This window comes from Pogona vitticeps, chromosome 2 (genome assembly GCF_051106095.1).
Source record: "Pogona vitticeps strain Pit_001003342236 chromosome 2, PviZW2.1, whole genome shotgun sequence".
NCBI classification, from domain to species: domain Eukaryota; kingdom Metazoa; phylum Chordata; class Lepidosauria; order Squamata; family Agamidae; genus Pogona; species Pogona vitticeps.
In genome coordinates this window covers 301366239-301388978 of record NC_135784.1, presented here as the reverse complement: position 1 = coordinate 301388978, position 22740 = coordinate 301366239, and the positions used below count along the sequence as shown (strand labels likewise).

At 42.9% G+C, this 22740-nt stretch overlaps 1 protein-coding gene across 3 annotated transcripts; it reads left to right on the top strand.

Annotated features, from left to right (window-relative positions):
• The first annotated feature begins 1830 nt into the window (after positions 1–1830).
• Positions 1831–17103, top strand: SKA1 (spindle and kinetochore associated complex subunit 1). 3 transcript variants are annotated; one of them, XM_020811044.3, is made up of 8 exons: positions 1831–1902; positions 2546–2641; positions 3856–3954; positions 4682–4806; positions 7828–7919; positions 10038–10172; positions 15117–15286; positions 16681–17103. In XM_020811044.3, the coding sequence occupies exons 2-8, from the start codon at positions 2599–2601 to the stop codon at positions 16827–16829; spliced, it is 813 nt and encodes a 270-aa protein (XP_020666703.3). In that variant the 5' UTR covers positions 1831–1902; positions 2546–2598; the 3' UTR covers positions 16830–17103. The 3 variants fall into 3 exon arrangements, with proteins under 3 accessions (XP_020666703.3, XP_072849036.2, XP_078240261.1); XM_072992935.2 differs by lacking the exon at positions 1831–1902 and adding an exon at positions 3019–3048 and having other exon boundaries at positions 1920–2641; XM_078384135.1 differs by lacking the exon at positions 1831–1902 and having other exon boundaries at positions 1920–2641.
• Positions 17104–22740: the final 5637 nt, after the last annotated feature.

Below are 22740 nucleotides of genomic sequence, written 5' to 3'. Positions count from 1 at the left end.
AGATACCTAATTTACTGCCACCTAGGCAAAGAGTTAAAAAGCTGTATTCAGTAAATTAGTGGCAGTAAATTAGGGTATTCAGCTTTTTAACTCTTTGCCTAAGTGGCAGTAAATTAGGTATCTGATTGTGGAGCCAGAAGTTGGGTATTCAGCTTTTTAACTCTTTGCCTAGGTGGCATATATAGGTGCCATATAAATTATCTCCCCATAGGGGAAACAAGGCAGATTACAACAACTGAAATTACAAAGCTATCAAGTTTCCCTTTTAATGGATTCTGTGCTACCTCTGCAGTCTTTAAAAAAAAAAAACTAGAAATGGGCTTCGGCCCACTTCCAGTTTTGCTTTGGAGTTTTGTCCGTGTGTGTGATTTTTGGTAGATTGCAAAGGCCCAGGAAGGTCCTGGCAATGGAAGATTTGCCTTGAACCCATCAAAACTACAGTATTTCTGTTCTAACCAGAGGTTGCTTCCAAGACATCCTGTGGGCATCTCATGCCAGACTGGTGGCAAAGCAAGGAGCCTTCCTTTTTAAAAGTAACCTTGTCACTATTGGAAAGTAATCCAGTGCTCTTACTTGATATTATTTAAAAGAAGTACATATTTATCTTCACTTGGTCAGTGGAAGATGTATAAACATAAGAGGGCGTGTATTCACTTTCTTCCTATCTGAGGAAGAATGTTGTTTTACCCTATTCCACTGCTCATCAATTTTTGCCCCCAGCGGTGGTTGTAGGTTTTTGGGGCTTTTTGGCCATGTTCTGAAGGCTTTTCTTCCTAATGTTTTGCCAGTCTCTGTGGCCGGCATCTTCAGAGGACAGGAGTTGGACCTCCTGGCCTTGAAAGCGTTCAAGAACACATTTTCCCCCAGTTTTTCGTTTGTGTATTTAGAACTTATGAGAGTGACCCAGATCTTGCAAAAAAAAAAAAAAAAACTTTTAAAATCCTTTCAAAACACTGTTTGGATCTACCTAAAAATGCACTGACCTTACCAGTTACGTAACTTTAATCCCATACATTAGGCTTTACTTTGGGAATGGAACTGCTCCCCTGCTACTAAAACGTAACGAATTCCAGATCACTAAGTTACTTTCACACTTTGCACGCAAGCAGTGTATTCTTTAAACACACCTCTTCTTTTTTTAAAAAAAACTATTTTAAAACCACGTTTTTCTCTCCTAAAATAGAATTTGAACGTTCACAATGAAATGCATCTATTTTTTTGGAGTGGGAGCAACAAGAAAAGGCGAAGGGTTATCAAATTACTCAAAAGATCAACCTCTTAAAACTTGCTGCTCGCACTCCCATCTAAGCTGTTATCTGGGGGAAACGGACCACTTTAAAGAAAGATTAAGAGCCAAGGCTGTCCAAAATAACCCTGAAATCACGTCTGCAAACAAAGGAACTAGGACGAAACTTCCAATCTTTCTTGGCGTTCCCTGTTCCCGTCCTAGTTTATAGAGTTAGAAGCAGGCACGCTCCCATCCACCCCCCACTTCCGATTCTCATCGTAAAGACGCCATAAAGGGGGCAGGAGAGACAGGCACGGCTTGGGAGCCAAACTTCCGGCAGAAATTGCCCATGGCTTCCTATGGGCGCTCTAGGCCTTTACACCTTTTTGGTTGAAACCCTTTGGTGTACCTTGCTTTGTTGAGGCAAAATCTAAAACAAAGACAAAAACGTTTGGCACCTTGTAGCATCTTTCAGTCTCGAGAGACTATGGTCACGTGCTCTGTGTGGAGGACTTGGAACACCGTCTAGTGTGGCTGAGAAGGCCAATTCGAGAGTGACAATCTCTTCCACACGGAAGACAAATGCAATCGGTCCCTTTAAAGAATATTGTATTTTAATGTGAGCTTTAGTGGACGAGTCCACTTCGTTCGACAAACAGGGGGAAAAAATGAAGGTGCCACATGATTTCTGTCTTTTTTTCTTCTGTTTCGTTTCTGAGGGTTTTGCCGCGGATCTGCTTTGCACGGAATAACCAGCTAGCTCTTCCAAAATTGCCTTTTTAAAGTCCGCGTGACTTTAAAGCCGGAACGGTTAGGGAATTGAGGGGGACTGCCTGGGGCGGTTTCTTGAGTCTGGGGCTTAAATACAACTTACTGTGATATTAGTCTTTAAGGTGCCAGTACGTTTAGACAGACAGACAGACAGACAGACGCACTGGCTCCTTAAAGACTAATATCACAATATATTATTATTATTTGTTTTGCTTTCCTAGGCGGGGTGACTCTTCTTCCTGCCTTTGCCAAGCGCTTGGGGCCACCATGGGCTAGATTTGTTCCTCCCTCACCCCAAGCAGAGGAGATTCCCACTCTGCTTTAAAAAAAAAAGACTTTTTTGTGCATACGACTCTACATTTCTATCTCTATAGACCCCTATCGGCCATTCTAGTTTCCTTTTCCCTTCTACGGGCGGATGTAACTGGAGCCAGCTGTTGTTCTCCCCCCCCCGGGCGTGAGGTGCGTGTGTTCACGCGAGATTTAGCATCGAAGAACCAGTGCGGCGGGTGATTTGAATACAGAGAGCGTCTGGTGTTCTTCCAGGCAGGCGGTCGGTCGGTCGGGCGTTTATCTATCTATGCAAATTGACCCTGGATATGGAAGGGGAAAGAGAGACCTACGGACCGCAGGCGGATGCAGGTGCCATTGTTTCTTCTTAATCCCTTTGCTCCTTTTGTTGTTGTTGTTATTTTGTTGTTTTCCTTTATGGGCTGCTCTGCCTGCACACCCCAGTATAGAGAGAGCTGTTATCATCCTCTTAGAATTGCACAGCTGGAAGGGACCCTATGGATCATTGTAGTCGCAGTGGGGGGATTCGAACTCTGAACCTCTGGCTCTGTAGCCATTGGCCCAAACCACTGATCTTTCCAGCAGTTATAACCAATAACAAACGAACAACAATCAAAATAATAAAAATCCTTCACCTAAATGATAAAAGCGGCAAAGAAAAATGAGCCACAACCTGAATGCCACCAAGCATTTTCCTCTTTTATACCTTACCGTGTTCTTCTTATTAGGGGATTAAAAAGCAAGCAGGAAGAAGAAAGGTAAGGATCCAAGTTTGGATTTGGTTAAATTGTTTTCTATTATGAACTGCAGGGATAATATTAAATATTCAGCTTAATTTAGGTTGTTATAATCCTTAAAGTAATCATGGAAAAAAAAGTTATTTTGCAAACCACAGGTGGCATCTGAGGCTCAGTGGCTTATCTTGGACTGCTTAGCGAGTTCGTGGTTGAAGTGAGTTCGGTAGCTCAGCTACTGCATTACTTTTACTGTATTCTTGTATACAGTATAATGTTTGGAGTAGGGGGTGTCTATGGTTTCCATGGCAATTGTCCTAGCGGCGTTACCGTCCAAGCATATATCTTTTTTCTTTTACACGCATGCATCCAATCAGTTCTTTAGCATGTCTAAAGAAGCTATATGCATATTGTACTTGTAGGCTGGAGAGCGAGGTTTGATTCTCCCCACCCAACAACAAATACACGTAGAATGGAAACATGCCTTATGTGCTTGCAACTCTATAATCTTTCATTGGAATGGGTGCCACATCAAAGGGGAAAATTTTAATGAATCATTTTGGAGACACTATTTGCTAAATCCAAGAGGTGCAATTATGTTTTAACTAGTTTGACTTTCAATTATAATCTTTTTTAACAAGTTTGCCACTTCGGCCTTACTAATGCTTCTGGCTTAGGGGGCTAGATATTTCTAGCCTCTATTCAAAGTTTGCTAACATTTTTTGTGTTAGAAAGTACTTATAGAATATTTATGTTTTCCCTTTGTGAAAAGTGTCAACTCATATAGTCTTTATAATGAAATATATTAACCTATTCTTCATTTTAACACAGGAAAACACAACATGGCCTGTTCAGATTTAAATGATTTATGTGCTCATCTCAACACCAAGATTTCAAATATCAAGAAGTCACTTCAGTTGAGAAAGATAGGTAAGCTGGCTTAGTGTTTCCAAATGCATATGTTAATTTCAGTGTTAATACACCAATAATATATTCTGAGTATCTTGAAGACTTGTGGTTTCATCAGTACACTTTTCTCTTATGCACACTTCAACTATTTATTTATTTTATTTAAAATATTTTGACCCTGCCTTTCTCCTTTAAAAAGGACCTAAGACAGCTTACATTATTAAAAGAGAATACTTAAAAGCTGAAAACAGTAAGTGTAAAATATTTAAAAAGAATTAAGCAAATAAAATCAACACTAAAAATATATTTAAAAGCAACATGGCACAAAAATTCAGCTGTTCTATGCACAGTTGCTTTGGTCAGTTTCTCATCTGATGTTCCTCCTGGTAATGATCCTCTCCATTAGCTTGGTCCCCTAATGGCAGAAATACAGATTTGTGCAAGCAGCATGTTTCACAGGGAAAAAGTGTTTGTGTGAGTATCAGCTAAAGTGGGACAGAGTTTTGAAAGATGCTGGCTAGGGGCTTCTGGAGTCCAAAAAAAGTAACGCTTCCAAGCTGAGGACTGGGAAGCATCTTGGTTAATTGGAAATTAATCCATCGTGGTGGTTGTCGTGATGCGTGATTTTGAGTAATGAGAATGGAGACTTTGGAAAGCAGGAATGTAGACAATCTCTTTCAGTAATAGGCCACCGTTTGTATTTTGATTTTCTTTTCCGTTTCTATGACTTGCTTCCCTTGTTTGCCAGACCAGGAACCATCTTTGAAGACAGTTCTTAGTAAGGTAGTCCATGAGATGTTTCTCTTAAACAACCTCCTCAACAAGGTGGAGCTGGAATGTCACCATCAGGAGAGGCAACTCCATCAACTCAAGGTAAGCAACGCTGAAAACGTATTGTAAGTGATCTCTGAGACTTGTACACTTAAATGATTTCCAAGCTTGCATGAATACATTTGCATGAAGAAAGTATGAGAACTTTATTGCCTGTTATGTGAGGGTGCTGCATAATATTAAAATTATTTTAACATGAGCACTGGTAGGATGATTTGCTCCTTGATGCTGAGGAATATGCTATTTATAAGATATTTCTGTATGCAGCAGGAAGTCAATGAAGAACATCTGAATAAAGTATTTTCAATGTGGTGTTCTGCCCTAGCAATGGTGGTATCCTATATGGAGTAGAACCATTGCACTGCAAGGCTTTACCTCTTCAGTTTCACTTGTTCTGTGTTCTGTATTTGTTGGGCCAGCCTTCACTGGAATTACATCTTACCGTGTTTTGCATTAGTAAAACAAAGTGTTGACGTCTTGAGATTTTTGACTACTCCTGAGGCTTGGCAACTGATTAAAGCAAGTTTTTGTGTTGATTCTTCCCAAACCATGCCTCAGTTCCAAGACCCTCTGCAGCCCTGGTAACAAGCTCCCCACCCCTTTAGAAGAAGTGCTGATGAATCTCAGCTCAGTGAGTGTAAAACAAAGGCCATCTAGGAACTAGTTCTGGATGAGCTTCCTGACCTGGCTTTTATTGTGGAGACTAGGCTGGGTGAGACAAGAGAGGATGTCTCCTAGTTTTGTTGCAGCGCTCCCTCAAGTCTATCGCCGGCCTCTCTTCTCAGACTAGTCTGGTTGACCTCTGGGATGGCGCTAGGCACTCCTTCATTTGTTCTGCTGGGGGGGGGGGGAATTCCACATACAGTAACATATAGAGGCTGTCCTGCTGGCTGTGACTCAGGAGTTCACAGCATCCATGGCAACTGTGGGTCTTTCCCAGTTGACATCTGGCTATTTTCATTTGGCAGGCCACTCTCTGGTTCTTTCGTTCCCTGGATAGAATAGTAGACTTGGAGCCATTTTCTATGTACAGTGGTGCCCCGCTTGATGCTTACCCCGCATGATGTCAAAATCGCTTAACGATGGCTTTTTTGCAATTGCAAAACAATGGTTCCAATGGGGGAAATCCGCATTATGTTGATTAGGAGCCTGCTTCGCGAAACGTTTGCTCGCTATATGATGATTTTTCCGGTTCCGCAAAATGGCTTCACTCCCTTTGCAAAATGGCTGCTTTCCGGACGTCTACTTCGCATTACAGCGATTTTTAACAGCTGATCAGCTGTTCTCTATGGGCAATCTTCGCTGGACGATGAGGTATTTCCCCATTGGAACGCATTGACCAGTTTTCAATGGGTTTTTTTCTTGCTTAACTTCGATTTTGCTTAACAGCAATTTTCCTGGAATGGATTATCGTCGTCAAGCGGGGCACCACTGTACAGTAATTACTTTTCTAGGGGTGGATTTGGTAAGGTTTAAACTTAACTGTGTTTTGGAGTCTGTGCTGGACCAGCAACCTAGGCCAGGAAGCCGATGGATTTAAATGATTTTATTACAACTCTTGGGGATTTTGACAAGCAGTTATTGCATCTGGAATGAGGAAATGGCCAAGTAGCTGATACAATCCCTTTTGAGTTCCCCCTGCTCACAAAAAGCAAAATTGTACAAGTGCTCTGGTTTTCTATGGGCTGACTGTCATGGGCAGTGTCAAGACCTATGGGAGTAGCAAGTTCAGAGCCTAATCAGGTTAGAGGAGAGCTCATTTGATAGCCTAGTCCATCAGGGTCAAGCAAGAAATCTTCTCTGCCACCACCTTTGAAGCCATAGAATCATCGGCTTGAGCTTTTTCAGATGATTGGAGAGCCATGACTTTGGTGAAAGGTAAGATAGACAGGAAATAAGGTAAACAAATGATGTGTGAATTAAATGGAAAGTTATCAATAACTGCTCATACTTAGCCTGGTGGATGGTTCTAAGGACAGTTTGGCAGTAATGTCTTTTCTCCACAGCCACTTGATGGCTCCATCTGAAATTGTATCATGCTTAGAGATTAATCAGGGACATTGTGTATGGTCACGGAAGCAATCAGCTGGTCCACTCAACAGTTGTCATTTTTATTTGTTGTTTTTCTACTCTGCCTTTCTTTCAGTATGGGACTCAAAGTGGCTTAGGGATTAGTTAAAAATAGATACCTCTAAAAGGGACATGGTGGCACTGTGGGTTAAATCGCAGAAACCTCTGTGCTGAAAGGTTGGAAGACCAGCCGCCGTAAGATCGAATCCACGCGGCGGAGTGAGCTCCCGTCGCTTGTCCCAGTTCCTCGCCAACCTAGCCATTTGAAAGCATGTAAAAATGCGAGTAGATAAATAGGTACCACCACGGTGAGAAGGTCACGGCATTCTGTGTCTAGTCGCGCTGGCCACGTGACCACGGAAACTGTCTATGGACAAATGCTGGCTCTATGGCTTGGAGACGGGGATCAGCACCGCCCCCTAGAGTCAGACATGACTGAACTAAATGTCAAGGGAATCCTTTACCTTACAAGCAGTGCACAAGTCCTGTGATAAAAGTAATATTAATCTTCTTTTAAACACATTGTGTTATTAAATAATAATTACTGTTATGTGCTGTCAAGTTGATTCTGACTTAACGGTAACCCTCCCAGGGTTTGGGGGTAAGAAGTACTCAGAATTGGTTTACCAGTCCCTGCTGTTGATGCTATGGGGCCTTTCATCTAGCCCGAGGCTGTAGAGGTAGTAGGGAAAGTAATCCCATCAACCACAGATCCCTCCCATGAGGCAGGATAGGATTTCAAACTCCTGACCCATTATTGCGCAATCAAGTGCTCCAGCCCACTAAAAATTGAATGTCCTATTAAAAAGCCACTGAAATAAAACATTTTCTTAAATTAAAACACACACAATTTTTTTTAAAAAAAGTAAACAGTACAGTATCCCCGTTGAAAGCCTGCTCCTAACTTACCTGTTCACTTCATAAAGCGATTTCGACCCATGTTATTATGGCTTTTGGCCCCTGCAATGAAGTCGGCGGTATTTTTAATCACAGGAGCTGCAAGAAACTCTAGAGAGGGACTATAACGAAGCCCGGCACCTTGGAGAAAACATGCCAATTCACCTTCCGAAAGCCAACCCAAACAGGTATGTTTCCTGCTATATGGCAGAGATCACTGCGGTGTGTACACCATGATAAACAGTCTGGTACCCTCCAGTTCTGTTGGACCCTGATTTTTATAATCCTTGACGTTGGTCTTGTTGACTGGGATTGATGGGAGCTCTCGTCCAAAACCTCTTGGAGAGCGTTGAGTCTCTACTCTAAGCAGAATCTGTCAACACTTTGTAATCAATGTGCTATTCCAGGGATGTTCTATTCTAAGTACCGTAATAGAACAGTTTTAAGATGAAATGGCCCTGTAGCTTTCATGTCACAGTACTCCCCAATCTAATTTATACAAACTATCTTGATCTGTACTGTGAAGCTAAGTACTGGAATGTGCTTTTCTGTGCACTGTAATTCTCCAGTGGTATAATTTGTACACTTCTTTTAACTCCATCCAGATGTTCTGGGGATGAACATCTGAGAACCGGAGTTGATTCAGCCGCAGCCAGAACAAAATTCTGCTCTCGCAGAGCAAAAGTAAAACCCTCCCAAGGGCTAGAACGTTGATGTTTGAAGAGGAAAACAGAACTCAGATCCTTAGGGTACTGAACTGTGCTGTTGAGTATCTGTCTCTATGTTGGTTTGGTGTGATGGCAGAATGCACGTAGCCCTGATTACACTGCACTGTTCTAGCCATCCACTTGAATTCTTTTCAGCCTGATTCAGTGTGAAGGATCTGATGTCCTTGTCACAGATTTAATTGAAGAATCATCGTGGGATACCAGTTTTGATTCCACAGTTTTCATTGGCATGTACTGCAGTGAGAACTGTTCGGAATACAGTCATGCCCCGCTTAATGATTACCCCGTATAATGCCGAATCCGCGTCAGAACGATGTTTTTGTGATCACAATTGCGATCGCAAAACTATGTTTTAATGGGTTTTTTTCGCTTTGCGATGATCAGTTCCCTGCCTCAGGAACCGATTCTTCGCATTACGACGATCAAAACAGCTGATCGTCAGATTGTCAAAATGGCCGCTGGCTGCTCAAAATGGCTCCCCGATGTTTTTAGGAGGCATTTTTCGCACTACAGGCACCGAAAATGGCCGCCCCTATGGAGGATCTTTGCTGGACGAGCAGGTATTCAGCCCATTGGAATGCATTGAACGGTTTTCAATGCATTTCAGTTGGCTTTTTTATTTCGCTTGACGTTTTCGCTCTACAGTGATTTCGCTGGAACGAATTAACGTCGTCAAGCAAGGCACCACTGCACAGGTTTAGGAAAGGATTTATAGAAACATCTGGAAATCTCATTTGTACAACTTGAGGCAAAAGAAGGGGGGGAGAGCCATTCCCATCTATATTTCCTTTCATTAAAATGTAATGTGGTACAAAGCAGGGCATCTGATAAAGTGGGTTATAGCCCAGGAGAAGCGTCTGCTATGCTGCATTTGCTTGTCTTTGACCTTGTGAAGACTTTGGCGTTTCAGATTTTCCATTTTAAGCCTTGGTCGGAATCCTCCTGCTGTTCGCACAAGCTTTGCATAACGTGCTGCAGGTACAGTAGGACCCCTGTATCCACGGGATCAATATCCACTGATTCCCTTATCCAAGGTCTGAGAATATTAAAAGAAAAATCCCCAAAATACTATATACAGTATATTTCTACTGAGGATGTTCCCAGAACTGACCACTGGAGGGAGCTAGAGACTATGCTGTGTATAGTGTTCACTATAGAAATACGTTTTTATGTTATTTCCAGAACTAAAGGGAGCCAGAGAACATGCCATTATGTATAGCATTTGCTATAATCTCTGTTTTTTAACATCCGGGGGTGGGGGCCGGAACCAATCCCCAGCAGATGTGGGGGTTACTGTAATTGATAATGAACAAGAATTATGATCTTGGTTCTGCAGTTGGGCATGTGACCAAGCACATGACAGAGGTGTGTCTCGGCACCTCGTCAGTTAGCTACAATTAGCCGTGGCATGCTATGCAAACATTTCATGAACAGCAGTAAGTTTATGATTATTGGGCCCAAGTAGTGAAGTCATCATTAAGGTTTGAAATTGTGTTTGTATCAGAGAAGAATATCAAGTGTGCTTGTGGCTGCCTTTGTGATAGATGTTGTGTGTCCATTTCTCTGATTGGCTTGCAGTGCTATGAGCATAACTGTAAAGAATGAGCAAAACAAAGATGCTGAAGTGGTGCATGTAAAGAAGCAGGCAAAAGAGGCCAAGCGCATTAAGGAAGCATCCTTCATAACATCAGAAGAGTTTGAGAGTGTTCCTGCGTAAGTAAATGATTTCTCCTGAACGAGGAGGGGGGAAGGTTCTCTATTTCGATATCACTGGAGCAAAGATCCTTTCATCATGCAAGTCAAATTCTCATATAATGTAAGCTTTGGAAGGGTACAGGTTACAGAGCCGAGGATACAGTGAGAAGGCCAAAAGCAAAGTCACTGAGTCTAAATGTAATTTTTACCAGTGTGGAGATCATCTGTCCACCTGATTTGGAATTCTCAGAATGGTCCAGGTGGGAAAGATGCCGTCATTTTATTCAGTCCATGATGCAGGAAATCTTCAGTGAAGCATCACTGACAGACGCCCACCCAAACTCTGTTCAAAACCCTCCACCTCCCATCACTTTCTACAATCTGTTCTACTATCAAACAGCTCTTCCTATCAGAGAATTCTTCCCAGTTTTTAGTCATATCTCCTTTTTTTAATCCGTTGGTTCAGGTTTCCAGAAGAGTAGGAAAAGGCTACCTCCATTTTCCACATTGCAGCTGCTGAGATATTTAAAGATGGTCATTATGTCATCTCTTAATCTTTTCTCCAGCCTGCAGGTGCCTAGATCTCTTCCTCATAGGATGTGGTTTCCAGACTATTTTCCAGTTTTGTCACCCTGTAGTCATGTTTCACCTTGTTGATATCCATCTTAAACTGTGGAACATAGTTTGATAGCATACAGAGCACCGTTCAGTTCTCTCCATGTCTGTCCATATGGTATTTACATTTTACCCCCTGCATGGAAATTGGACATTTTGCTTCTTCATATTCCGTCCTAACAATTGGCTTTAGTCCAGAATATATACATTAGGAAAATCAAGTGTTGTGCTACACAGTTTCCTTTAAAATGAGCCTTATATTTTCAGGATCCAAAAAAATGTAAAGGCTTTATCAATTTATTCTTGAAGGCTTTCACAACCTGGGATCCAATGGTTGTTGTACATTTTTCAGGCTGTGTGGCCGTGTTCTCACCTGAATTTTTTTTTTGTACTGCATTAGTCAATCTGTACATGCAATATGGTCTCTAGTGTCTTATGAGTTTCTGAATCCAGGTTGAACCTCAATGCATTTATTGAACGGTATGCACTTATACAATGGAAAAAGATTCTTAGGACACAATTCTGAGTGTTCTGAAGCCTTTCATTTTGCCAGACTGAAGAGCTGCTTATGCTTAAATTCCCTTTCCCATCTCCTTTCTTTTATTTTAAGAACTCAGCCATGTAGAGCTAGTCTTTGAGTAGGTGGAAAATGTGGAGTGTGGTGTCCTTGCGTATCCTGGAAGTACAGTGCTGGGAGATGCCATCTGGCTGCATGCCTCTTTCTTTTGCTGATTAGCCTCAAAACAGACTTCCCCAGCCAGGCACCCTCTAAAGGGGTTAGACTACAGCACCCATCATCCCCTGCCACCATGGATACTGGCTATGGATGAGGGAGCTTGTATTCCAACACCTCTGACAGGAGATGGCTGTCCTGTAAGAGGCAAGACTGTGTTGGCTGTTTCTCTTCCCTAATTACCCTCCCCCTTTTCTTCCTTCTTCCCCTTGGTTAGCCGCCTGTCCTCCTTCCACCTACTGACAGCAGAAATTCTTCCTTCTGTGACCTGAGCCGTCATCTCCTCGCCTAATTTATTCTGTGCCCGTGTTGTCTTAATGCCGCGCTGAATGAGAAGTTGATACGGTCAGGCTCTGGGGGCCTCGACGCAATAGCAAATTGCAAAGCAGCATTTGAGTCGTGGGGCTGAAGCAATTAATTAATCATGGATCCTCTTCACCTTCTTCTCCCCATCTGTCCTGTCATTTGACCTTGGGTTGATCTTTGGTGCATATTATGTAGTTAAGTTGAGGAACAGCTCAAAGATAAAATGCCCGGAACATTATACAGTACTCGCAGCCTTCTTGGTGTCCCTTGTCTTTCCTATCTGAATGTCTCTTAAAGGTAGATTTAATCAAATTCCACTCGGATATTCAAAGAATTTCAGAGGGGGCACTTTAAGGCTCAATGGCACACCTCCAGCTGCAGTCCTGATGTTTTTCTCCCTGTCTGACAGCAAACGGCTAGAGGGATTTGAAGCAAACAAAACCCATGCTTTAAATTGGATTTGGCCATTTAACTTTGATTGGTCATTGAATTTCAGAATTGTAAAGATTTTTATTTTTTTTGCAGAGGGAGAAATGCAAGAAATGGCCTCGAGTACTTTATGCAGCCCATGGTCTTTGTGTCAACCAACCCATGGACACTGACATATAGAGACTAGGTCGCACATATCATATATTATGACATCAAGAGAGGAGGCTAACCTGCAAGACTCTTCGCACTCCCTTATTTGGGATGAGTGTGTTCATGTAGCCACCAAAAGGAGGCCACCTGTCACACAAAGGAGGATTGTCCTGCCTAGAAGATCATATGTGGCCACCTTATCCTGGTGTTAGTTTGGTGTATAGGTATTTGTTGAATCCTTTTTCAGGTTTGGGAAGAAAGGGCGAGAGCGGGGGAGAAAAACGGAATGCCTTCCCACCTTTCAAAGGAAATCAAGGCCCCGAATGGTATGGAGATGTCCAGAAAAGAGTGAAGGCAGGCAGATAGAGCTGCAGGGAAATGGTCTTTGAACAAAGAGTCTTGGTAACACCCCCCCCCCAAAAAAGCTCTGCTCCCGGAGCAATTACTGCTGGGTGAGCTAGATGTATTTATACACAAGGGTCAACGGGAAACCAATATGCCGGGTAGATTTTAATGCAGGCCAGAGGGAGGAAGCCCTACCCTTTCGGAGTAACCTAGTCACTTAGTGGTCCAGACCGCTAGCCCCCAAGGCCCAGTTCTGCATCTGTTAATTTCTTTTCTCCTCTATACCTTCAGGGAGAGGAGGGGATGAGCTGCTAGCTGAAGCCCTAGTGAGAACTGAAGGCCCTTCAAGCATCTAGAAAAGTGCAGCCAAGTTGGGCAATGTGGCTGGAAGCGAGATCGTTTCCACCAATAGGAGAGGGCTCTTTTGCCCTCCCTCCATTAAGAGCAATGAAGCCGGGGGGTGGGGGGGAGAGACCAGAGTGTTCCAGTGGCTCTTACGGTTGAGTATATCCAAATGTTAACATCTGAACAGCACTGGTGCTTCAAATTAGCATCAACCGCTGAATACAAAGAATTGCATGGAAAATCTTGTTTTCTTCCAAAATCTTTTCACCTCGACATTTTCATCCCCTCCTCCCTTGGTTTTCTCACAACTTTCAGCGTTGATGCTTTTCTATATTTTTTCCCTGTCTGCTTTTGCTGCAGGCGCATCTCATATTATCTGGTTTGAGCCTTTTGCCACTGACGTCTCTGTATGGGCGGACAGAGGCATTCATACCTATTAACACCAAGCTGATTTTGCTCGCTAGCCATCGCTCACTGTCTTTACACTTTAGAACACGAGTTCTCCCTCTCCCATCCCCAGAGTTTGATCGGTAATATTTCTCAAAGCACCAGTCAGCTTGTCTTGGCGGATACCAGACTGAGGGAGGGAAAGGAGAGTGATGAGGAAATGATCTGATGATCTACAATCAGCTAAAAGACTTATTTGCTTCTGGGGGACACAAGCAAAAGACCGTCTTTGGGTGGAGTAACTGGATGGTTTAGGACCAAGCTTTCTATTAGAGAAAGTTGCCGTTTCGGCAGCCGCTCCCAAAATTTCTCAGTTGGCTGTTCTACTTGTGAGGTTCAACCTACGTTTAGAACAGAGATGCTTTCCTTGTAAAGCAATTCCCATTCTGTGGTCCTCCAGATGTGTGGGCCTCCCATTTCACAGAGCCAGTGATTTCCAGATGTTTTGGACTTCTGCTGTCAGAATCCTTGACCGTGGGCCATTGGTGGAGGAGTCTTTGAAGTCTCAAAAATAAATAAATCTTGTGCTGCAGAGGTGGATAACCACTATTCTGTAAGAAGGATCTTCATTTGATTACTGCAGACCGTGGGAGAGGGGGTGGGAGGAGAATGAACAAGTCCAATCCACTCCTTGCCATGAAACCTCTCTTGGGTTCAAAAGCTGGAATTTTCCATCCCAGTGAGCCCTATAGAGTATATAAGCATACTGTCTGGATAACTCAGTGGTTTAGGTATCTGGCTGCAGAGCGAGAGGTTGGGAGTTTGATTCCCCCACTGTGCCTCCTTCGACAAGCCAGTCTGTGTGGCCTCGGGCAAGTTGTGCAGTCCTAGGGCATCTCCCGAAGAAGGGAATGGTAAACTACTACTAAGTAGTATTCTCTACCTGGAAAAAAACGTGAACAGGATCGTCATGAGTCAGAATTGACTTGATGGACACTACCATCATCATCACTATGACATCAGCCTACAGATTGGTTGTTTCTCTTGGAGTGTGAATCACAAATGCTAACAAATAGATGTATCTGGATATACGCTACCCAGAGGTCCAGACTGGGCCTGATTTTCTGTCGAGTAAATTTGTTGTTGCGAAATGTGGCCCTAATACAGCAGTTGGTAGTTAGGTGGGTCTTCTAGTCATTTTTTGAACAACAACACCTATATCAGCCCTAGGTAGCTAGCATAACCCACAGTGAAGGGAGTATGGGAGTTGCATTCCACAACACCTGGAGGGCCACTCTTGCCTTAGGAATATTTCAGCTGGACGTATAAATTTAAATAAGCCAATGATGCAGAGGGGAACAAATCAAACCTCTGCATTCGGTGGATAATTTTGCAGCAGGATAAATCTTGCAGTATAAAGAGAGGTAGACATCTCTGGTCTGGTTGAATTGTAGAATCTAAAGCCTCTGTTGGCTGCCTGCCCCTCAGTCAAGCAATCTCCACAATTTTCACACTGCCGTTGTATGTTTGTATGTACAATGGTTTCCTATGGCATGTTTGCCGTAGGATGTGTTCAGCTGCGAGTTTGAGTGTCATTCTGCAAATGTGTGATTTATCAGGGAGCAGTAACATCCTTGTTTCCTTTGAAACAGGTACATGCGTGGCCGACTCACTTATAACCAAGTGAATGCCGTCATTCAAGAAATTAATAAGGCAGTGGTGAGCAAGTACAAGATCATGCGCCAGCCTACCAAATCCATGTCTAGTGCCGTCCGCAACCTTTATTTCAGATTCCAGGAAGAAGAAAACAAGAATACAAAAGGTAACCTTTCATCTGCATTTAAATTCATACGCACACACCTTCCACCACCAGTCGGAAAATCGGCTCTGGATTTGAGGCTTGAGTGCCAAGGCTTCCTAGCTGGTGGCTTTCTCTCGTTTTCTGAAAATGTAAGGCTCTAGCAGAAAAAAGAATGGTAGTGATCTTGTGAAGATGTTATGTAACAACAGAGTGATGGGGAGGATCTTGGCTCAGTGTTTTACTTAGCCCAGAAACCTCACTGGCTTGTTTTTGCTCCAGTCACAACCTCCCAGCTGAGTCTAAAACAGTTCAAGCCTTTCCTGCAGGAACTGTTGAGGGGGCCACAGGTCTCCGTCAGACGTCTTCACACCCCCTTCGCCCACCACAGTTCCCAAAACTGAGGTCAATGGAGGAGGTAAGGGGAGAATGGGGGCTGGTCCTTCAAATGATGCAAACATGGTAAAAGATTATTGCATAGATAAGACCAGCTCAGCATTCTTCCAAAGATTTTTGGTGCCCACATGAAATGTAGGGTGTAGTGGTTATGGCAAGGATAAGCAAGTTTTCAAAGTCAGCTTCCTGCCCTTTGGGAGTCTCTGTGATGGCTGTACCAGAGCCAGCCCTGAAAAAAAGAGTAACTGGAAGGAAATGTCTTTCGAGGGGAGGTCTTCACTACTGGAGGCTTCTGAGGGCGGCAGGTAATCTTATTTTGTTAAAATAAAACCACTTTGTGTGTACACAAACGCAGCCTGGAGACTTCAGAGTTAGAGTGTGGGGTAGGGCAGAGTTAAACATGAAGCTGATTTGGGGGGGGCAGCATACATTCTTTGCCTCATCTCGCAGAATTGTTATGAGGTAAAATAGAGGAATCATTTATTTATTTGACTTGTATACTGCCCCACTTAGTGATGCCACTACTGTACTCTGAACAATTTAGAAACAGACTGGTGGACACACACACCCCAAACACCACCCACATACAAACCTAAAGAATATGATGACCAACTCATTTTTAAAAACACTAAATTTAAAATAATAAAAAGTCCACAACAGCAGGGGATATGTTCCTGAAGACAGCTTTTTAAGTTTTGTCTTTAATAGTTTCTGAAAAGGTCTGGACGGATGGAGCCCGGTGCACCTCAGATGGAAGTTTTTTCCACAGAGTAGGGGCCACCCCCGAGAAGGCCCAATTTCTCATTGTCATCTTTTTTGGCCTCTCCCGCTGTGGACACTCTTAACACTGTGCTTCGGGAGCAGTTATTTTTTTAGGGGAGATGTTCTGATAAATATTGAGGTCCTGAACTGTAAAGGGCTTTCATGTACGTACAGTACTGAATGCGGCCTTTGGTTCCTTGGCGGAAAGATGGCGTACGAATGAATGGAATTTACAAATACCATAAATTGTGTGTTCCCAGGTGAATTCTTTATTGTGGAGGCTGATATTGAAGAGTTCACGCAGCTGAAAGCAGACAAACGCTTCCATGCCATCCTAACCATCTTGCGACATTGCCAGAGAGTGCGAGAGATTCGGGGTTCACGCCTCGTTCGCTACGCCATTTGCTGAGGCACCCCGGAACTTTCCTGGACTTGGGGAAGGGTGTGCACGCGGATCATTGTGGGTGGTTGGCCCCATTGATGATTGACACAGCATGCCTGACTCCCTCTTTTCCTCCTCCTTCTTGATTCCTAATACAGTGTTTTTTCTTTGTATCTGGTTTAAAAAAATTAGTATTGGAAATGTCACTGTGTTCCTTTTTTTTTGGTAAAGCCTTTTTTTTGGCTTTTTAAAGTCCGAGAATTACTGAAATGGCAATAAAGGAGTTAAAGCGCTGGCAAAATCAGAGTCTTTGTGACTTTCTGTTGTCTTTGGGATGCATCTCGTGGAGAGCATTCCATCGCTGCACTCCGAGGAATGTACAGGTTGTGTCAGTGTGTGGGTCAGTGAATGCTTTGTGTCTTTGTGTCTGTATCTGGTGCAGGCACCAAGTGAAGGAGGGTTCCCTTCACATTCCCTGTATCCTTTCCCAGAGGTCAAGCCCCTGTGGGCAGGGATCTATTTTACATAAAATGACATGTAATGATTTTATATAAGCAACCTGTTGTTGTTTACTTGTGTCTGACTCTTCGTGACCCCATGGACCAGAGCACGCCAGGCCCTCCTGTCTTCCACTGCTTCCTGGAGTTGGGTCAAATTCATGTTGGTCGTTTTGATGACACTGTCCAGCCATCTCGTCCTCTGTTGTCCCCTTCTCCTCTTGCCTTCACGCTTTCCCAACATCAGGGTCTTTTCCAGGAAGTCTTCTCATGAGATGGCCACAGTATTGGAGCCTAGCACTGATACTAGTTACAGTATAAGCAGCCTAGGACAGAATAATTAAGACTGCTTGGTAAATAGCAACGGCATTCAGCCTTTTCATCCATATTTTGCATACTGGGCCTTACTGCCCACTTCACTAAAGTCCTGCTGTGACTTCTAGCAATATAAGAGCAAAGAAGCATGAAACTTCTCTACCAGCCTTCCTCAAGCTGACATCCTCCAGAGGGGTTAGACTACAGTTCCTATAACTCTAGCCAAAGAATTATGGAATGTATTATCCAGTCAAGTCAGGTGTAGGTTGGGGTGGGGGAAGCAGCTTTGCCCCCTGCCTGTCCTTTCCCTGCTGTTCATAAGATGGCTGTCTAAATCTTGTTAAAATTGATCAGGCTTAGGTGTGGATTGAAGCATTATTGATTTCAATAGACCGTCAACATACTTCATGTTCCCTGGACTGTGGCCAATTCCAGATTCATTAAATGGAAAGTTTCCTCCCCCCCTCCCCTTTTTGAGAAGCACATTTAAGAACCTGTGATCCTTAGCTATTTAAATTCAAGCTTATCCTCCTAAGTATACCTCAGGCTAAGATTTTGTTTTGCAGCCCATTGGCATGCTAGGTAGATTAAGAGTATTTCTTTCTTCGCTTTTTTTTTCCTTGTGCGCAAAGTAAACCTGGTCAATCAGGATCTGCCCAGGATTTGACCTTCATTTTTCTCTCTAATCCCCTCTTAAAAGCTTAGGAAATGCAGAAGTTGTGTTTAATGGGATATCAGTTAACTCTGAATGTGCAACCAAGGTTTAAATCACATAGATGCAGTTACTTCCAGGTTGATCAGAGCTCTCTTTCTGAAGTATGTTCTGATATCTGCCATTTACATACCAATAGTCTAGGCACAATTTTCTAAATGGAAATGTTTCAAATGTAACAAGCCTGTCTCCATACAGAAGTTAAAAGTACAGTATATCAAGGACCAGGGTATTTGGGGAAGGTTGGTTAAATCAGTGGCAAAGTAAGCTAAAGGGGAAGAATTCTGGGAGTTGTAGTCCACCCCCCCAAACCTGCAGCATCTGTTCTCTGTATCCAAATAGCTCTACCTTCCATGTCAGGAAACTGCACATCCCCTCTAAAACCCTGGAGCAGTGTGGCCGTTCAATATGAGCCTCTGTCTCTTGGATGTGGTTGACTACAGCTCCCATCATCCTTAGCCAGAATGAGGATGGAAGTCAGAGTGAGCACCAGGGAACACTGGGAGAGTTGATTGGGTGAACCAATAATTTTAAGACTGCATAAGGCAGCTTTGTATATTCCTTTTTTTAAAATTAACATGGCACCAGGGAGGCTGATAATTTGCTCCTTGTGATTCTGTTTACACTTTGACTCATTAGCAACACTGCTGCTTCTCCCACATAATTTTGGAACAGATGTATTGCAATTACAGGCTTAATATGGCTGATCTAATGTCTATGCAACCAAGGTGTCTAATAAATTAAGTTCCCCATCCAAAACTATGCCCAGGCCAAGTCAATGCCAAACAGCTTTTACAATGACTTCATAAAGACCTATAATTTAAAAGATCAACAGTGGAACAGGATGAGGTTCACTTAAACACTGGTTTCGATAACAAAAATCATGGGAGGACTAGTTACTAGATTTTTTGCTTGGACTTGACAGAGTCATCTTTCTAAACATTCTATGAAACCCTGAAAAGGAAGGAAGCAAATTCGATGAAGCAAACTTTAGTGTTTGGAACTTCGAAAAATGGCTCTTTTAAGCCAACACTCTCCCTCAGCAAATACGGGGGTCTAAAGGGTATAGTCCGAAATAGCAACTTATCAAAGCTGTGGCACTAAACAGTGGTTATTCAGCACCATATGGCAAGATTCTAGTGGAGGGTTCTAGCGGAAAAATAATTATGCTTTTACAGGAAAAAATAGTATAAGAAAAACATCTTTAAAAAATAGAAATATAAAAAGTATATGCAGAATTTCCCCCAAAGTAGAACAGTAAGAGCTGATACGGCCTTTTCCCATCTCACAGACCTGGATAAGATACTGGAGGTGGTTAGTGAAGGGCATGCCCCAGAAATGTGACAAAATTGCCCACCCAAAGCTACAGGGAGCTTCCCTTACCTCTCCCTGCAGGAAAGAACACTCAAGTTGAATTGATAGTTTTCTCTCTTACTTAAGAGCTGAAAGACGTCAGCTCTGACTGCATGCATTGGGAAGTGGCCCCTGGCCAATTATGTCCCCTGCCACCCAAGAAAAAACAGTCGCCCCCAGCAAGGGTGAGACAAACATGGTCTACCAGTGATGCAGTGGCAAATTTGAAAATGCAGGTGTTCATCAGGACAATCCCTGTAGCCAGCTCCCTCCAGAAGATCCAAAAATGCAGCCATGTGGATCCATCTATATCAACAAATTAGGAGGACGAGTTAATAGCTCTTAATTGCCCAGAAAGTTTCAGTGCTTTGGCCCTACAAGCCCCTTGCCGTTCTACACCACCGTCCCCAGCATCAGCAAATTAAATAGTAAGTCCTAGCTTGAATGTAAGAACTGTACTGGCCATGATTTGAAGAGGTCTCAGACAAAAATAAATCTTTGGGGTTTTTTTGCTATGTTATTTTCATTTCAAGTATTTTGCAAAACTTGCTGTTATATTGTACCCACTGGTTGACATATCTACCTGTCTGGCATGAGTCACACACACACACACACAAGGTAAGGTGGAGGTGGCTGTGCACAGAACTCCAATGTGCAAGACAATCTCTCATATTTCTGCAGGGGAGGCCTTGGGTCCATCTCACGTTTTTCCTTGTGACTGAAGCTGAGTGGGTGCTCACATCTGAAGGTAGGGAGATGATGACTGGTGAACAACGTTGTTCACTGGAGATTCTGCCCTCTTCTTCTCTATGCCTTGCTTTTCCTGGAACAGATATTAAAGAAGAGCAGTTACAAACAAAATAACACAATCAATTGGTGGCAATAAAATAGCAGGGAAATGGAAAAAGTGCAATGGCAGAGGAAAAGCAAATCCCTGTTTTAAAAATTGCCTAAAGCAATGAACTTGTATTTGCCTTGCACTAAAACATGAAAGTTAGTGGCATGCAAGACCACCTTAGAAGGAGTATTCCATAGACGACCCAAGCAAAAAGACTTTTGTGTTTAGAGCAACCTGCCTAATTTGCTTGTGCATTCTGTCTTAATACACATCCTGATTCAGGCCACAGCTTAGAGTCTTACATTTTAAAAGGAATACATTAACTTGCCTATTGCTTCCTAGCAGCCCCAGTTATTTATTTTGCTCAAAATGCATTAACACATTGTACTGCTGTCACCAGGATGCCAGGAAAACGCAGGGGAATGCGCTGTGTTAACATCTGGTGGCCAATTCTGTTATTGTACATTATGAATATTTACAAAAGACCAAGAAAAACTTGTGTCACTGAAGACTGATATAAGAATGCCATAAAACCTGAACAATTCCTGAAAAATGTTTTGTGGAAGTAATTGGAAAATATTACATGTCACACCTAAAAGTAACTTTGTAACTACTTGATACATTATTCATTACCCTAAAAGTAACTTGTTGATTTCACGCTCTGGTTCACACTGAAGGAGGCAATCCTTCAGCTGCCATAGGTCCCATAATTAGGTTCATCAACAGACCCAGAACAGGAAGTAACTAGTTATAAATAACACAGCTAACTGTAACTAATTACCTTTGGTAATAAGGATATTGTTACATTTAAAAAGTAAGGTAACAAATAGCTATGTTTTGGTGCCTAAAATAGCATTTGTCTTTTTATAGGGACATCACACTGTTGACTAATATTCACCTTGTGATTTACAATTACTCCAAGAATCTTCTCACTCGTAGTATTGCTGAGCCAGGTATCCACCATTTTTTAACTGTGTGTTTACTTTCTTTTTCCTAGGTGCAGTACTTTGCACTTACCCCTGTTGAATTTAATTCTCTTGTTTTATTTTGTCTCTTGGATGAGTGTTTATCTATAAATACTCTGGGTGTCTGTGCGAATTTCGTTGCATGTGTATACTATGTACTGTATAGACTTACAATGACAATAAATTTATTTGTATTATATTTTATTTTGTATGTGTGATATTGAACAATAACTGTGTGCTGTCAATTCAGTTATGGTGACCTTTTCAGGATTTTCTAGGTGGAGAGTACTCAGAAGTGGTTTTCAATTCCCTTCCTCTAGGGGGAGCCCTGGGGCTGTACAGCTTGCCCAAGGCTACACAGGCTGGCTCTTCTCCCTGGAGGCACTGTGGGGGAATCAAACTCCCAACCTCTAGCTCTGCAGTGCCTAATAAATGACTTCTGACAACAAACTTCACTTCCTTACTCTGGACACTTGTTTTAGGCTGCTGGACTTTTGCTGTGCAGATTCCTCCCCAGCTGCTTCCTGTTTCTCCCTGGGAGTGGAGTCTCTCACCTACAGTTGTCCTCTGTCCTCCACACTTCCTCTCCTTCCTTGGTCTTGGTCCACCCCGCCTCACCCCCTTTGTCTACCAGCGTTGCAAAAGTTTGCATCCTTTCTTTGCCTTGACATCACTGGATCCAGTTCTGCAAAAGTCTAAACACTGAGCATTGTGCAGCCTCGCTGTAAGGATGGGGTAAATTGTTCAGAGTATCATAACAGATTAATGCAATTAATTATTTTCAGTGGTTCTTGTAGTTCAGGGCAGAACTAGATTGCCTGGATTATAGAGGCTGTTCCAAGCATAAGCAGCTTAAGCAAATTAAATATTTTTCCCTTCAGGAACTCTAATCTTTATAGGTTTTTAAATTAAATAATATGTTGGTTTCATTACAGGCCGGATATATGTAATAGAACCCAGAATGCTATTGCCTCGTGTAATTGTATGGGGACAATTACGTAAGTGATCTTACTTGTTTCTGGGGCTGCCCATTGTGCGCTTGATTTCCCCCCCCCCCCGGTTGCACGACCGACCACGTGATTGGCTGCATGCCCGGGTACTCAACCAGCAGCCCAAGAAATGCAAATCTACCTGCAATAAAATTTTGCCTGTAATGCACAGACGACACTCTATATGCTTGCGTGAGGCAAGTCTGACCTCTTCCCTGTCCGAGTGCCGTCCCTTATTGAGGAAAAGAGTGCCATTCCCAGACCCAGGA